This window comes from Cottoperca gobio, chromosome 15 (assembly GCF_900634415.1).
Source record: "Cottoperca gobio chromosome 15, fCotGob3.1, whole genome shotgun sequence".
Taxonomy (NCBI): domain Eukaryota; kingdom Metazoa; phylum Chordata; class Actinopteri; order Perciformes; family Bovichtidae; genus Cottoperca; species Cottoperca gobio.
The window spans coordinates 797,049-814,416 of record NC_041369.1 but is presented as its reverse complement, the minus strand read 5'-3'; the positions used below and the strand labels follow the sequence as shown (position 1 = coordinate 814,416).

The 17,368-nt window shown below is 39.1% G+C and overlaps 1 protein-coding gene across 2 annotated transcripts in view; it reads left to right on the top strand.

Moving 5' to 3' along the window:
- Window positions 1-17,368, top strand: part of col13a1 (collagen, type XIII, alpha 1) — a 118,579-nt gene that overhangs the window by 46,955 nt on the left and 54,256 nt on the right. For both annotated transcript variants that reach the window (XM_029450478.1, XM_029450477.1), the window contains exons 3-5: window positions 1,340-1,347; window positions 7,250-7,276; window positions 17,242-17,292. In XM_029450478.1, the coding sequence (XP_029306338.1) occupies window positions 1,340-1,347; window positions 7,250-7,276; window positions 17,242-17,292 (86 nt within the window). The remainder of the gene's footprint in view (window positions 1-1,339; window positions 1,348-7,249; window positions 7,277-17,241; window positions 17,293-17,368) is intronic.

Genomic DNA, 17,368 nt, shown 5'->3' with positions numbered 1-17,368 from the left:
ACCTTTAGTTTTAAAACAAAACTACAATATGCATGGTGGATTACTTTGTAACATCAATGCTGTACAACTACAGTTTATAATAACTTCCCAGAGTTTTAAAATCAAGTCAGGGAATATTATAAATATTTGTATTGCATTGCTTTAGGGCAGCACTGTTTTCAGTGTGACTGCAAGCCAAGACAGGTGAAGAGGGAGTATAGATAAGCATACATGCTCTATGATGAATGATCATGAATGATGAATCTCCGCTTGATACACAATGGGCCTAAGTTTAGCAATGTTCTTCAGATGTTTAGGAGTCAATATCTGGTCAAAAGTGGCACCTTGATTTTAGAGGGCAGATTCACCAGAAGAGGAAACATAACTCAGAAATTCCATCTTCTTTAGGAAGCAAGCTCGAGCAAAAATAAGAACTTCTGTTTTCTCAGCACTTTTTTCCATTTCCTCATGAGCAGAAGCACATAATTGTTTTTTACTTAACTTAAGGACACACAAGTACTTCAAACAAATGGAGCTGAAGTCTGCAGTTGACAGTTTCTCAATTCTACTATATAACTTGAATAACTATTATGTGTGGAAACACATTATTTGAATAATGTACAACTTTGTCGTGTGTCAGTAATTTGACAAGGTAAAATAAACAACAACCCAACTGGAGCATGGAGTATGTAAATTACATGCTCAATGCAAATATGTCAGAAGTGCCCAAACACGCATGTTTGAATAAGATGACGAAAACCTCTACTGAGGGTCCCAAAGAGAGACATTGCTTAATTTTAGCGGTACTCAATGAAAAGGATTGGATGATTTAGACATTCAAGGCACCAAAACCCTCCATGGAAACAGGAATGAAGAAAAGATTTGGACTACACGCTGTGCAATTTCTTTTTGAGGAACAATGCTGTTCCTCTGTTCATCCCCGTCTCAGGCTACGCTTTCTCTGTCCTTTCATCAGTCTCATCGCTGCCAGGGCAGTGACGTGTGTTCAGGTTTTACTCTAGCAGTCCCAGGGGATCACACATGGAGCTTTTTAGATGCACGATAATCGAGACCCCTGAAATTCGGGTGTTGATACTCTGCTTTATAGCTCAACGATTGAACATGAACGTGTCTATGAAAATATGGCCCAGGTTAGCTGTGTTTTGTTGTTATTTGAAGTGTTCTACAAAGTGTACATTTCTGCTTTCCTCTTGAACAAAATAAAATACACAGAGGCTGCTGAGAATGTTTCTGAAACATGTTAAGGTCTTGGCTGGATAAACAGCCAGGCAACTGCTTGAGACCTGATGTATGTTGTATGTATGTCTAAATATGTTTTCTCTTTCTTGTTGTCTTACAGGACCTCCAGTAAGTAGACCAGACGCCTTGTGTGACCTGCATGTGGTAAAGTGACTGGTTATTTTTGCACTTTGGTATGAAGTAGATGAACTGCAAAGTCCGCTGGAACATACCTTATGCCAATTTACAGTATTGCCTTGTCTGAATGCAGTGATAGTATGCAGTGTTTTTTATAAGGCTCATTATAATTAATAACTAATAATTATTTTATTTTCCCATAGACCGAATGTTTTATATATTGTATGGTTCTAATATGCTTTAAATTGTCTACACAGTTCTGATTGTTACAAAGCATGTAAGTCTTCCCGTGTTTAGCATTCACTGTGTGAATTTGGCCTCTAAAAGTAATCAGTAAGTGGTGATTTACTACAGTGGTTAGCACAGTAACCTTTACAGCCAGCTGGGGGTTTTCTGTGTGAAGTTTACATGTTCCCCATTTCTGTGTGGGTTTCCTTATAAATGTAGGAGTGATTGTGACTGTGAATCATTGTTGGTCTGTCGTGTGACAGACTAGAGACCTTTCCGCCTCTTGCCCACTGAATGCTGGGATAGGTTTCAGCTACTCTGCACACACAGGAAAAGTGGATCACATCTTTGGTTTAATGCATGCAAATTGTTGAAATCAAGCCTCTGGTTAAAAGGAAAACCTCCTGACTCCTGCGCCTCGATAGATGGCACAAAGTTTCCAAACATCTGGCCTCTATGAGTTTGACTTTTGTGGAGCCGTGTCAGTCTTAAAATCACCTGTGCCAAATATCCCTCCTTGGAAACTTTGAGGGATAGTTCCTACAAAGGAAGTTATAAGGTACATGAGGTCAGACATCGAGGCAGATTTTCCACTCTCACTAAACTTCCATCTCGACAGGATCTGAGCATTTTAAACTCAATCAGATTCCACATGGCTCCTACTTCTTGCTTGAGATACAGTATGATAAGCCAAACAAACCTTGATAAGGCTGAAGAATACTAAGGAAGCATAAAGGTTGTGGTTCTGCTTTGTCAAAGTACCTTTCATGCCCAGTCACACCAGAAAAAAGCACAACAAAATTAAATTGAATGTCCAAGTGAAGTAGGTGGTGCTTAAAGTTTGGGAATGAACTCTAGTCTTAAGACTAACTGCAAACAAGACAAAATTTGTTTTGTGGAGCAATTCATTATTTGACAGAGCATGGTTGTATACAATTGGATCAACACAGTTGATAGTAATATGGTGTGTTCTCAATGGCCAGCACTATCAAGATGGTTTGCATTGGTTAACAATGCAAATTTCCAAGTTCTGCGCAAATTAACTTCTCCTTCAAGAATACATTTTATGGTTGCAGCAATTCTATTGAAATGATTCAGCTGTTATGAATCCTGCTCTGATCCTTCTTCTTGTTTCTGTTTTTACAGATAAAGCATATCAGCTATTACAATTGCCAGTATGAGATTAAAAGCTTGATTGACGTTAACCAGCATTGTTAGTTCACTTATCTGTCCTTGAAGTACTTACCCATAGGGAAATGTAAAAAGAAATGTGGCTTGCCACCTTTTGGAATCCTTCTGGTGAACACATCCATTCCCTCAAAGGAGATTTATTAGAAGTTATTGTATGACTAATATTCCTGAGCATGGTACACACTTTAATCAGGGACAATTGGAAATCCCCTCTAATACCAACAGGGGTCCTTTACAAGTTTTCAATCAAAAATGTAAAACACAAGCACAATTTGCAATGTCCATTTCAAACAAGTATTCAATCTAGCTACACAAAAGGAGGTGGCCTTATTTACTGACAGTTAATGACTAATGTTTTCTTTTTGTGTGTTTGTATTCAAGTCCAGTTGTAGGGTAACACCAAAGTCAGCTTCTGAGTAAAATAATAGCCATAAGAATGGAATAAATCAAACCTATCTCCTTTACGTCCCAACTCACTTCTTATTGAGTAGGAGGTACCCCTGGGTACTCTTATAATAATAATAATAATAATAATAATAATAATAATAATAATAATAATAATAATAATAATAATAAGCTTTATTTGTATAGCACCTTTCATACAAGAATTGCAGCCCAAAGTGCTTCACAGCAAAAACATAACAATTAGTACAAGAATAGACAGAATAAGAGCATTTACAGTACAATAATCACAGTGTTGATGTAAATGAGTCTGAAGTACCTTTATAAACATAGCCAAATTAAAATAGTATATAATAGCAGATAAAATAGCAGATAAAATAGCAGATAAAGTAGCAGATAAAATAGTACAAAATAGAAGATTAAATAGCAGAATTAAAATAATATAATATAGCAGAATTAAAATAGCAGATAAAATAGCAGAATTAAAATAGCAGAATTAAAATAGTATAAAATAGCAGAATTAAAAAAGCAGATAAAATAGCAGAATTAAAATAGCATAAAATAGCAGAATTAAAATAGCAGAATTAAAATAGCAGAATTAAAATAGTATAAAATAACATTGGAATTCATGCCTAGTTTCTCTATCTGTGCCGTACTTAACGACCCTACTGCCGGGAAATCACATTCATCACACCATTCTTGTAAATGTTTTAAACTATCAGAGCCATATTTTGAAAGCATGAGATCAACAATGCGCCCCTGTGGCCTTTCAACTGGTTTACTCCTTTTGGTTAAAGCCAGTTTTTCTCCAATACACATTTATCTGAGAAACTTCCTCTTTTTCCCGTGGTAAAACAGTCTATTTCATCTCAGGCTTTTCAAAAATACACACTCTGAGATTCATCTCAGTTACCTTTACACATTCAATGTTAAACCAGGCATGGCAAAAATGTATGAAATCATTTAAATTAGTTTAAAGTGGCACCATTAAAAGGCTAAAGTAAAAAGATATAAAATATCACCATTAAAAGGCTAAAGTAAAGAGATATAAAATATCACCATTAAAAGGCTAAAGTAAAGAGATATAAAATATCACCATTAAAAGGCTAAAGTAAAGAGATATAAAATATCACCATTAAAAGGCTAAAGTAAAAATACATGAAATATCACTATTAAAAGGCTAAAGTAAAAAGATATGTTTTTAGCTTACTTTTGAAGATATTGAGCGAGCTTGCCTCCCTAATGTCTGCAGGTAAAGTGTTCAATAGCTTTGGTTCATAATTGCAAAAGGCTGCATCCCCAATTTTCTTTTGGATGTTTCTGGGAACATTTAATAAACCAGTAGTGGATGATCATAATGTTCTTGGGTTTATTAGGGAGTACCCAGGGGACCATATATCTCACATATGATGACCAAATATACCCCTCACCCACCATCCTCTCCCTGCCTTCTCATTCATTCAGCAGCACTCTAAATGAGAGCCACATGTTGGGGTTACTGTGTAATTCTAGTTAAGGGTTCCTTCCGGCTGGCACTTATGTGCAGCATGTTCACACTCAGCACCTGGTCATGCACCTTTGTGCACTGCCCTCTGACTGCCAGCCTGATTTAGTATAAATAATGCTCATCTGGATAGTCAAGCACCAGCCATACTGACCCAGAACCCTGAAAACTGAAATGCAAGTACATTTCTATCACGTGCTACACAGCTACTGTTTTTCTACTATCCATCCACAACATCACTATCACTGCACAAAGATGTGTCAAATCCTTAGAAACTTCTCAAACCTCCTCATAGTTTCTCCACAACATAATTAAATGCACAACTTTCACAAAAGGCCAACCAGGCAAAGTGTACAAATGTCCCATGGCCCAAGACCCAAAAGAGCACTGGCCCCCAAAAGCAAGGTTCACTGCATGTTTAATTAATCTGCAAAGTGATTTATCAAAGTCGGATGTTGAAGTGTTAAGGGCCTTAAGATGTGTTCTGCATCATGGCCCTTATAATGAGGCCTTCTTGGAGAGGGACTATGAGGGAAATTCTATTTTCAAAAGTGTTTAGATGATGTACTGTAAATTCCCATACAAAGCCTGAGGCGTGAAAAAAACAATTCGTCATATGGAGTAATTCCAGTCATTCTCCTTTGCTTGGTTAATGTTAAGCTACTAACAACAGTATTCAACACTTCCTGATGTCTTTGTTGGGATATTAAATGCCTGCATAGAAAGGGAAGGCTGCAAGACGTTTAATGTGAACATTATGTAAGATGTGTTGAGTTTCATTCACAGTAGCTTCATTGAAGGAAAAGGAACAGTTGAATGCCTGTTATTATCAAAGTGAAGATTGTTTGGAATATGCTGAACATACGGATCATACTGGGTCATGACCGAAAGAACCAGATCGCGGGTACAAGCGGCCGAAATGGGTTTTCTCAGATGGGTGGCTGGCGTCTCCCTTAGAGATAGGGTGAGAAGCTCAGCCATCCGTGAGAGACTCGGAGTAGAGCCGCTGCTCCTTTGCGTTGAAAGGAGCCAGTTGAGGTGGTTCGGGCATCTAGTAAGGAGCCACCTGGGCGCCTCCCTAGGGAGGTGTTCCAGGCATGTCCAGCTGGGAAGACCCAGGACTCGGTAGAGAGATTATATCTCCTCACTGGCCTGGGAACGCCTCGGGATCCCCCAGTCGGAGCTTGCGGATGTGGCCCGGAGAAGTTTGGGGTTCCTTACTGGAGCTGCTGGCCCCGCGACCTGCCCCCGGATAAGTGGTAGACGATGGATGGATGGTTTTAAACAAATATATTATTCACTCATCAGTTCATTGTTTCCCAACCTGAGTGTTGGGACCTTACAAGAGGTCACAAGATTAACCTGAGTCCTCATAAGATATATAGAACAAAGAAAGTGATTTACATTTTAAAATAGACATTTGTAAACAAACATCAATACACCAGTAACCAAGGCCTTTGAGGAAGGTTTGACTTTCCTTCCATCCAGGATTACTGACGTGAGAGGTACTGCTGTTGCCCAGAAGTTGCCCCACACACACACACACACACACACACACACACACACACACACACACACACACACACACACTCGCTCTCTCTCTCTCTCTATCTCTGCAGCACTCTCACTGGACGGTTAATGAAATGGCAGCATTAAGAGCATGCAGTTATCATTCTCCTCAGCAAAGCGTCAATGCCGAAGCAGCTTTTTGGAAAAGATTGAGAGTTCCTGTTTTGACTTCCAAGCAATTAGCTCACCCAAGAAGCATTTGTGTTCCGCTCGCTCAATGAAAAGAGCACACACTTGACTTTTGACAATGAGCTCCTTCTCGTTCTTAGAACTTGGAACATAGCTTTTTAATGGAAGCCACAATGCTAACTTCTTGTCATATCCGTATTAACAAGGTACTCAGGTTGAGTGATGTCAGTTAGGAGTTTTGAATGGCGTTTGTTATGTAGAAACAAGGACTTCCAGCATGCATTCTTCCAAAAACAACCTTTGCATGAGTCTTTGTGGTGAAATTAAGAAACGGTTTGTGTTTTTTTGTTTTCAAATCTTGTGTGGTAAAATATGATTCACTGAATGCTTGTTGACTAGAATTTAAAGAAGCATGTTATTACATCCGCAGTGTTCTTTGTGTGCGCTGTCACTGACCTGAAATGGCCAAAATAAACCAGATACGGCCTAGCCCACACGTACACGTTTTCTTTGTAAAAATTACATATTTGGGAACATATTATTTTCTTGCATTTTGGCCTTTTGTCCACACCCAAACAGCGTTTTTGGTCACTGAATAGAGCTTTTGTGAAACTTTGGGCCAGGATGAAGATTTTCTTGAAACTTCATTTTCAGTGTTGAAGTGTAGACGGGAAAACTGAAGGAGGAAGAAACTGTGTTTACAAAAATACCAGTGTACATGTGGACAAGGCCTAAGATAGTTACTACTTCAAGTCTCCCCAGTTTATTTTATTCTGGTCTGGTTCAATGCAGCCATTTGTCATTATGTTAACTTTATCTGTAAAATTTACTCTTTCCTTTTTGTACCAATTTTCTCTCACTCCTTTTCAGGGTCCTCCTGGACGATCAGGCTTTCCGGTAACTGTCTTTTTAACTTGTGTCTTTGTGTGGCTCTATATACAGTAGTTGCATGAGCAAACAGTTATCACTGCAGTATTGATCTCTTGCCTGCTTTCCACTGAGTAGTCTTTTAATGATCATATATATTGTGAAATCTATTAAAAATAAATATCCAGCAGTTCTATCATACAATAGCTATAGTTCTATAGCTATATAAGTCAGTATACAGATATTATTTTCCTTGCCGCTGCGAGGGTCTCAGGACAGAGAGGGTTGAGGACATAGAGATTTGGGGAAACCACAGACGTGTAGCAGTTTCATTATTATACCTTTTGGATGCCGCATTGAGGGCACTTTCAACACACGCGCAGTGGATCACTACGCCACCACTTTTACCGTTTACAGACATCCACACAGACCGCATGCGTACACCCTCTGATGAGGACATTTACGTTACATGGACCCTAGCAGACCTTCCGTACGTGGCAAGTATAATAGTTTCAGTGGCTAATTTTAGCTAACTGTTGTTTTCTGTTTGTGGTTCCATTACGCTCACTCTCAGTCATGTAAGTGTATGTAAATATACTGCATATGTGAGTAGCTTGTAGCATCTAATCTAAATGCTCATTCTCACACACTAACACACAGATGGCACAGCCTTTGGCAGCAATTTGGTGTTCAGTATCTTGCCCAAAGACACTTTGACATGCGGACTGGATCGCACTGCCAATCTTCCAATTAGTGGACGGTCCGCTCTCTAGCCACTGGATATACAATACATACATGCAATATATAAAACACACATACACACACAAACACACACACAAATAACACACACAAATAAAACAGAGTATGTAGAGAAATAGATGAAGACAATGAAGAAAATCATGAAGGCAATAACACCATCGGTGTATCAAGGTCTGGATCAGGTCAAGACCGCTGAGCATAGACCCATCATCCCGGGACAACAAGGCACCATAAAGCCCATCAAGGACCCCACAACCATTCACAACTTAACGTAGTTTATAATATCAAAACTGGATTACCAACTGGGCAGCTGCCTGAGTCAAAATGTAACAAAACTAGGACCTTGTAATAATAAAAAAATAAAAGTATAGAAAAACACATTTGAAAGAGAGTGGGAAGAATGGAGGATATTTGGTCCATGAAGATAATTGTTGCCCTCGTGGCCATGAGCTCCACAGCTGCAGTTTCAAAGTTGCTTCCCTTACTCTCTCTTTAAAGTGACTCTACACATGCACCTGTATCTTGCAATTAAAGTTACAAAGTGCCCCTTTAAAGAAAAGGATATGAATACCAGACTCTTCATCAGGTTTAAACTACTGAAACACTTGGTGGCTAGGAAAAGATCATGGTTTTCGGTTAAATAAGTGAATATTGGTATGTTTACAGGCTTATGTGACTGATAATATTTTCTAGATTTGTTCAATAAATGTGATCAAAAAAGTTATGTAGGCAGGTTTACGTTCACACACATTTGCAAATCAGTTACAAATTAATGTAATGTTGAGGAAACAGGGCTGCATTGAACCCTGTGCATCCATCGAAGGCTCGTCACTGTGTCATGATGAATGATGAACTGTGAATTAAAATGACTCAAACAATCTGATTCTAAATTCTTTATATGATCACTTCTCAGATCACAAACCTCAGAGATGTCAATACAGCAGTAAAACTAAGTGCTTATAGCTTTAATACCTTAACGCCATCCATCAATAACACCATGAGCTGTTGGCTGGATCGTGTCATGGTGTCTTGGTTGTTTTAATTCAAATTCTGTCCCTATTTCTTCTACAGCTTGAATAAAATGCTTCTGTTTTTAGCAATCCTACCACGCCTTTTTGTTCAGTCTAACACTCTCCTCCTCAACATGCTAAACCCACATGGTTCCTATCATGACAACAGGTGGCCATCTCGTATCTGACCTCTGTCCTGGGTAGCCAGTTACAACCAGCCCATTTGGTTCTGACATTGGCTCACAGGTCCATAAAACAGTCTCAAGCAGAGTCCGGTCCCATGTTCTCTCACATGTTCCTTTCCCTGCCAGTTTGAGTCAAAGTGAGGATGAAAGTCCTTCCAGGATCTGTGATTGATGACACCTGTCAAGCAGCGGGAAATTAAATCATGAGCGGTCTTTGACTGAATGGGGACGGGAGGATGTGGTTTTTGGAAAGAGCAATGTTTTCCATAGAATGTGATTATTTCAGAATGTGGCATTATAGGTCTCTATAACCAAAGGAGGTAGACCCTACAGATATGATGATCATAAACACATTGTTCCCTCTGAGACACACAACTTATATTTACATGCAGGTGGACCAAGGTGTGTGTGTGTGGTGTGTGTGTGGTGTGTGTGTGTGTGTGTGTGTGTGTGTGTGTGTGTGTGTGTGTGTGTGTGTGTGTGTGTGTGTGTGTGTGTGTGTGTGTGGTCGGAGTCTAGGGTCCAGCTGAGGCTCAGGTTGTAAATATGCCTCAGACACCTCGACATTACACCGTTAAAGACATGCATAAATCCTTTTGCAATGTGTTTGTCAACGCGATGATCAACACATGAACTGAATGAGCCATGAACTCTATTCGTCTCATGGCTATAAAACCTACGTTAGTGAGGGTTGTATTTTGTGGTCACAGCAAATAATTAAGTGAGGCACTTTGTAAAGCCCCCAGCTCTGGATTAAAACCATTGTAGGTGGTGCCAGATTCTCCCCAAAACCTTGGTTTACATCAGGACCTTGGACAGGGCTTTAAAGAGCCCAGCTGTGTCCTGATAGTATTTAAAGGCTTTAAAAAAAACACACATACTAATGACAGAGATACCAGCATTTCTGAAGTTTCAGGACTGAAAACAGCTGAATATACACATACGTCAACACGGACGAGATGTGAGCTGATAGTTTGATTACCATGAGAAAGCAAGGCACCATATCTTAATTAACACTGATGGTTATATTCTGTTACATTTGCTTTCTGCCGGGCAACACCAGCCCTTAGTTTAGCATGACTCCATGGCTATATTGCTTGAGATGAAGATTAACAGTTTACAATTTACTCAGATATCAACACGAACCACTCCCACATCTGATTGGACAAATGCAGCCCTCCCTGAACAGTCATTGGTTATCGTTCTAAACCGAGCTGCTCAGGAGGTTTTGTCAAATTGTCAAGGAAAATAAATTGATACACTAGTTGCTTTTCTGTGCATTTCTGTCACATTACTCTCTCCGAGTGTTTGCTTTCCACAATGGCTGATACATGTGTCACTTTGAGCAGAACTGTGGGATCCAAGATTTCCTAAAAACACTTGTGTTGTGTGTTAAAGGTGTTTATTCAAACTTATTATATATTTACGCAGTGGCATCAGGTTACTGTGTACTCACCCCCTCAGTATTCCTGCACCATGTTGCAATCCACAATATGAAAGGCACTGCAGTAATAAATGCAACTGTATTAGTACTACAGATTTAAATATATCCATCTATAATCTTGTACAGTCCATATTATGGTAACCTTTATTTTTTAAACTGTAGATGATCCCTTTAAAAAAAATGTTCAGGAAAATTGTTCAGGAAATCTAAGCATATTCCTTTAATTTAGCTGTGAATATTTATGATAATATTGATCTTCAAAGAAATCTTTAAAATGTATTGTGTAGAACATTACTTGTGAAACCTGTGAATATCTCTCAGACATGGAGAGGTCCATGATGGATGTTGTGAGTTCATTATCAGGACATGAAGTAGGTGTCTCCAAATGCTCCCAAAGGTCTCCTCAGTCATGAGTCAGTCATGCATTATGACCTCATAGAAGAGGGCAACACAAATGATGCAGTGCAGACATGCGTTCATAATTCTATGGTGCAGGGCCTTAAACTGAATATGTGTCAGAGTAGAGTTTGTGTCATGGCCGTCAATCACTTGCTATAACGTAAGGAATATTTGACGCTCACTTTGCAACATTATTCAAAACATCTCAAAGGTATCAGCAGTCTTGGGTTGGGCATGACGGCATCAACATATTGCTTTCTATCTCGGGGTTATGTAATGCTAGTCTCTATTATCAGCATTAGGCATGGCATAGTTAACCGACTAAGCCTTCTCATGCAAATGTTTCCAGTCCTTAAATGGATACCATAGCATTAGCTCCCATCAGTTCAATGATTCATTCTAACAATGTTAGTGATGTGGAGCAACTGCTGCTCTAATAATGTATTGGTGGAATGTGATTCAAGTTAGATTAATTGAATTAGATGACATTACATTCAGGTAGTGAAAATGGCAAAGAACCCATAAGTCTAACTGTCATGGTATCCCTTTGAGAGTTCACTTCAGTCTTCAGTCTAACCTTCTTTTTAACCCTTGTCCCTTCTGAATTTGCGTTGGTCAATAGGGTGACAAAGGAAGTTTGGGGATTCCTGGGAGAATGGTGAGTGATTCAGGCTTGTGGAACAAGTGCACTGTAGTAACATTACATTCATTATGACAAAAGTAACATATCAGTTCTATGAAAAGCAGTGGTTTAAGAGAAAGGATGCCATTATACATACACAGTAATATACTGTACTGTCTACCCACACCAGTAGTTTCCCTTAATTTGGCTGATTAGAGCTCTCAGGGTTTGGGAGTTTGGGGGGGGGATCAATCTTGATCAATGATAATATGGTAACATGTAACATATTCCCTAATGTTGCTACAGCAACTATCAATGTCTAGAATTCCCAACATGCCTCTCAGCTTAATTTTGAACAGACAGTTTAATATCCTATAATTAGCTGGGAGAAAACTTTTGGTATTGTTGAACTGTATAGAGTGTTACAACAAAATGAAAAGGTGTGTTATGGTGAATTATAAGATGTAGGAAAACATTATAGAATGCAAAGTGATACTGCCATATGCACAGAGACATACTCCATTGTAACTCAACATAAAGCCCTATTATGTCTTTAGGGCCTGGCAGCTGTCAGCTGTATGTAGTATATTGCGTAGGTATTAGACGCTGCTGTGTGTTATTTAACACAGCTTGTGCTTGATGTCTCTTGCAGCCCACCCAGGCTGTAGTGCATACTGAAACCACTTATTACAAAGTCTCTTTTACTTTGGTATTACTTGCAGTCATTTCTGTGCAGTTAACGGCCTGTAATTTACAGGGTTACCACTCAATTCATTTGGTGAGGTTTGAACATTTCTTTTGCATATGGCCATATTTCAAACAATTTTAGCCGTGCCCCATGTATGTATTATTTAACACTGGATATGTTTTTTTTTCTCGTATGACACTATGGTCTCCACAGCTCACAGGCCCCTTAACTAGCTAAGAATTTTCACAGTTTGAAATCAATTCAGTGTTTGATTATCAGACTATCATTTGATTTTTTGTTTATGTCAATACTGGCTGATCTTGGATGTTCACAGCAGATATCCTTTATTTATATTCAAAGGAGCCAGAAAGGCCTTGGAAACAGCTTTTACACTGTGGGTACTATGAGTGTACAATTGATGACAATGAACATGTAATTACCCAAAGTCCATTATATCCAAAGGTGGTTGTCTCATTTTAAATGAAGAGCCAGTCATGTTGAACTGACATGTTACTAAAATTATTTCCCTCATGCCTCTTCTCAAAGGAAGTTTAGTGAAGTGACGTGTTTCAGCTTTACTCAGATGTGCTGTATCACGGAGTCAGTTAGACAAGTCTGTCCTGCAGCTGCACTTACTGTATGCTGCAATCCTTAACACCTCAGTTTGCTTCAAACAAACAAGGTACTGAAGTACAAAATGCTGTCAGACCAAATCTAATGGCAAAAGTTTCACCAAGAACTATGTCTCTTTAATTTTTCTTTGTAATAATAACGTATTTGTGGATAACATTTGGACAGTCTCTCCTTAAAAGCATTCAAGATAAGAAATGAGAGTCGCTGTACGAGGAATGAAAAAGCTGCATAAAATGGGGGTGAATACTTATCGGTTATTATCTGTTTCAAAAAGTTACAAAAGTAGTGTTAGGCGATATGAACAAAATCCTCCATCACGATATCAGTCATTTCATATCGCGATAGCAATATATATTACGATACAACGTGTTTTCTGTCTTCATTAAAAAAATAGTCTATATAAAATAACCACATGGTCAAGCTTATCTTTGTATAGTCTTTTTTTGTATAGTTTTGACGATTTATATCATCAAATTACCCAGCTAACTAGCTAAATGAATATTTGGCTCCCTGATTCCACCTTCAGAAATGATGAGTCAGATGCGGTTAGATGTTCTGCCAGTAGCTTTGTTTGAAGCACACAGAGGCCTTTTGTTTCCACTTGGCTCTTTACTTACACATGCAGTAGCTCGCCTAGTTCTTACTCCACCTCTCCATCACTAGTCCTGAGGATGCTGCATGCCTCGAACCCTCTCCATGTCTCTAACACTGGTTCCTCTCTCTTTTGTGTCTCTCTCCTCCCTTCACACCTTTTTGCATGCAACTGTGTCTGCTGTGACTGATCCCAGGGCTTAAAAGGACAAGCAGGGATGAAGGTAAGTTTAGGACCGTGTGCTATTAGCAAGATTACTTATTATAAATGTAGCAATTTAGCAGTCAGAGACAAACTGCAACTCTGTCCTTTAAGTTTTGGCTTTGATTTGGTGTCTTTTGTCACTTTTGTCAAACCAGTCTGCTTGCATCAGCACGATCAGGATGAGTTGCAGAACAGTGCAATATAAGCAGGCTGCTTAAATGTGATTTGTTTGTGGGTATAAGTGCAGATGTGTGCACTGTATTGTGTGAACAGGTAGCATGTGATTTATATCAGGGACTCAGGTCTGCATTTTCAAACAGCATGAGGGTCCCATTCTGTTAATGGTTTCCCACCCTGGTTGTATTACCTGAACTCTTTACACCATGAAACACAATAGTAATGATTTGTCACATAAGAGTCTGAAAGTTCAAATTTAAGACTCCCCAAAGAAAGTGGGGAAACGTTTATTGAGTCCATTGCAGCGTACGTGAGGAGATTCTCAAAGAATACTGAGAATGAATAGAGTTACATATTGAGATAAATAAATGTTGTTACTGGTACATTGCACCATCATTAAATCTTGGCTCTCTGTTGTGTAGAAGTTACCATAAATATAAGCGGCCAGCTGGGAGAGCAAAGATTGATATTGGCCTCAAGGTGGAAATTACACATAAGACAAAATTTACTGTAGGCTCCGATATCTCCCACTTGACTTCAGGAATTGCAAAAGTGTGTCAACAGAGACAGTCAACATGCAGTAAATCTGTCAATGTCAGCAGCACAGGAACATAAAAATCTAAATGATCACTTGTATTCACATCAATGTAATGGACTCTACCCACATTGAGTATTTGATGGATTTCGAGTTCATCGCTGAAAATGAACTCAGATGTGGCAGTAACATGAAGTCTCATGAATGCACAGCTGCTTACAGGAAAAACCTAAAGGTACCCTGTGGAGCAAGTCTGTGTTTTATTGGTTCTATATGCACGTACATGATGCACACCAATGGTTTCACACTATTCTACTGATCAACAGGTGGCAGCGACATGTCAAAAGAGGCAGCAATAAGCAAAAGAATAAGGGAAGATGACAACTGCTAGCTAATAAACATAGTTTACAAATGCTTGCTAAGCACTCTACATGTGTGTTGGGCCTACAGTATTCATACTATGTGTCTGGTGAGAAACACTGAAGGAAAACAGAAACTTTGTCAACAAGAAAACTCCATAGGGCTTTAAAGTACAAGCTGAACATTTCTGGAAATACATTCGGTCACTTTCTCTGTGCTCACTGACCATGCCTCCCAAAATGTTGAGCATCAATAAATATTTTTCATATGAACAATAACTTAACAACACTATAATGGGACGATAATGTTGGTCTGTGTCTGCAGGATGTAACGAGGCAACTGTTTGCTCACATGTTTGCCATGGCGAGATGCTGTGTCCTCACTGTGTTTCGCAGCCCCGAGGTGTCAAACATAAGTCAAATAAGTTGTCTCCCGTTTCACCATGTTGCAAATTAATTTGAACCCTCTTAAAAACTGTTAAAACAACCATAACATCCATCTATCAGCTATGTAAAAGCCAGAAACAACAGATTTACACATTTTCTTCTCATCAAATACAACGTGATGTGTGATATGCAGGGCCGATCGTGCAACGAAAAGGGAAACTCAGCACATTCTTGACTGTCATATCACAATGACAAATGTGGTTTTTAGCCAAGCATCTTTTATATTGTCAGTCAGCCAAAACAAAAGTAGTTTCAGCCTTGACTTGTGAGAGAACAGAAACAGTAACCTGACAAGCCGACAATGTAGAGGTGGCTTTTTGGATTGCTCTACAGATCCGCAGCCAACATAATCTATTGATTTCCTCTTTATTGCTAGGCAGGGAACTATTTCTAACAGTGCGATCATGATTCATCCCATGTGTGTTAGTCTCTTAGAGTAGCTGCCGGGACAGAGAGGATGAAGAAATACAGGAATTATACACAGCACACTTGGCTGTAGATCATCTCTTAAAAGGAAGCATCTTCCCCAAGAAAGGAAGAGTGAGGCAGTCATAAAGAGAATAAGTGAAGAAAAGCTTTTCCAGAACACTCCACTCTTCAAATAAATGACTTCTGATGGTTTTGTGGGAGGGTGTTTGGGGCAAGAGACTGGCAAACTGAGCCGGGCTGAGACAAAAAACAGGAAGGCATGAAGGATTGGTTTTTATAAAAGAACCACAACAGATGGATAGTCTTTATGGGCTCGAGACCATTTAATTTAGAAGGAAATGAGATCCACATAGTTTTGTGTGCATTTCATTCCACAGGATATGCATGGTTTTGTGTGGGTCCTGGTTTTTGTTGTGATTCTAGCTTTGCCTTGTTACCTTGACCTTGTTACCAAAGTAATCCAATCTCTCCAGTGTATCTGTAGATCTTCACTTGTCTAATTTACTAAAGCTGTAGAAAACCAATGAAGTAACTGAGAACAGCCTTAGATGACATGAACCCTCTTTTTAGTTTGTCTGTGATAGTCAAAGGAATACTTGAGGCCTGATGCTACATGTATTTAAAACAGTAAACATTTTAGCAACATTCTGGACTGAAATCAAAGAAGGATAAATTAGAATCGCTGCAAGCAGAGATTTTGCTCGCAGGGGCAACGCAAGTTAGACTTTGATCGAAAGTGATGTAGCAAAGGCTGAGATATCCTGACTTTAATCCCTTTTATGGGTTAAACTCTAAAGTTTCCGGATGTGATATTTCTCATAATTTAGACTCTGTGCCAATCTTTCACATTCCGTAACCGCCAGATTGTAACGCTGGCTCATACATTTGTAGTCTCTAAGCCCAAAGTGAGATAAACCTGATTACATCACTATTACATCATCTGGGTTATTTTCTTAGACTTCAAAGTCACAGAAGCCATTATAGAACAGCTTCCACCTATAACTCATGAAGAACTGACTTTGGTGTGTAACATTGGTGGAATGCCCCTTTAGCTTATTGTTTGGTAAGCAACAAAGCTAGCTGACTTGCTAACTGACAATAAAAAGTCAACTATCTTGGAGAGCCATTGTGAAGAAATAGTCAAAGCATGTTCCCGGCTGGCTAGCATGTTAGCAGTTACATAGCTCGCTAGCTAAATAAGTTAACCAACTCACTCTTATAAATAGTGACGTCACCAAGCTTATAAGACTTCCTTATTCACAAGATAATATAGATCAACTTTACTGTGGAGCTTTATAGTGTGACCAGAGCTTTACATGTCTATGCATGTCCTCCATGGTTGTCTGAAAGGAGATATTCATGTGTCTGAATTAGAAACAGCGTGTGTTGAACAGATGCTCAAAGATGGATTTGCCCCCACTATAGCTATTTACCTTTGGATGAATGCATCAATATCCTCAATTTCTCTAATAATATCTTCCTTTTTCTTCCTTTCTTTCTATCTGTCTATAGGGAGCACCAGGCGAGCCAGGTCTGTCTATCATTGGCCCAAGAGGACCTCCTGTAAGTGTCTTCACCTCTCCTTACGCATAATAAACCTTTTATCTTGAATTGGAGCTGCCTGCCTGGATGCCAAGCT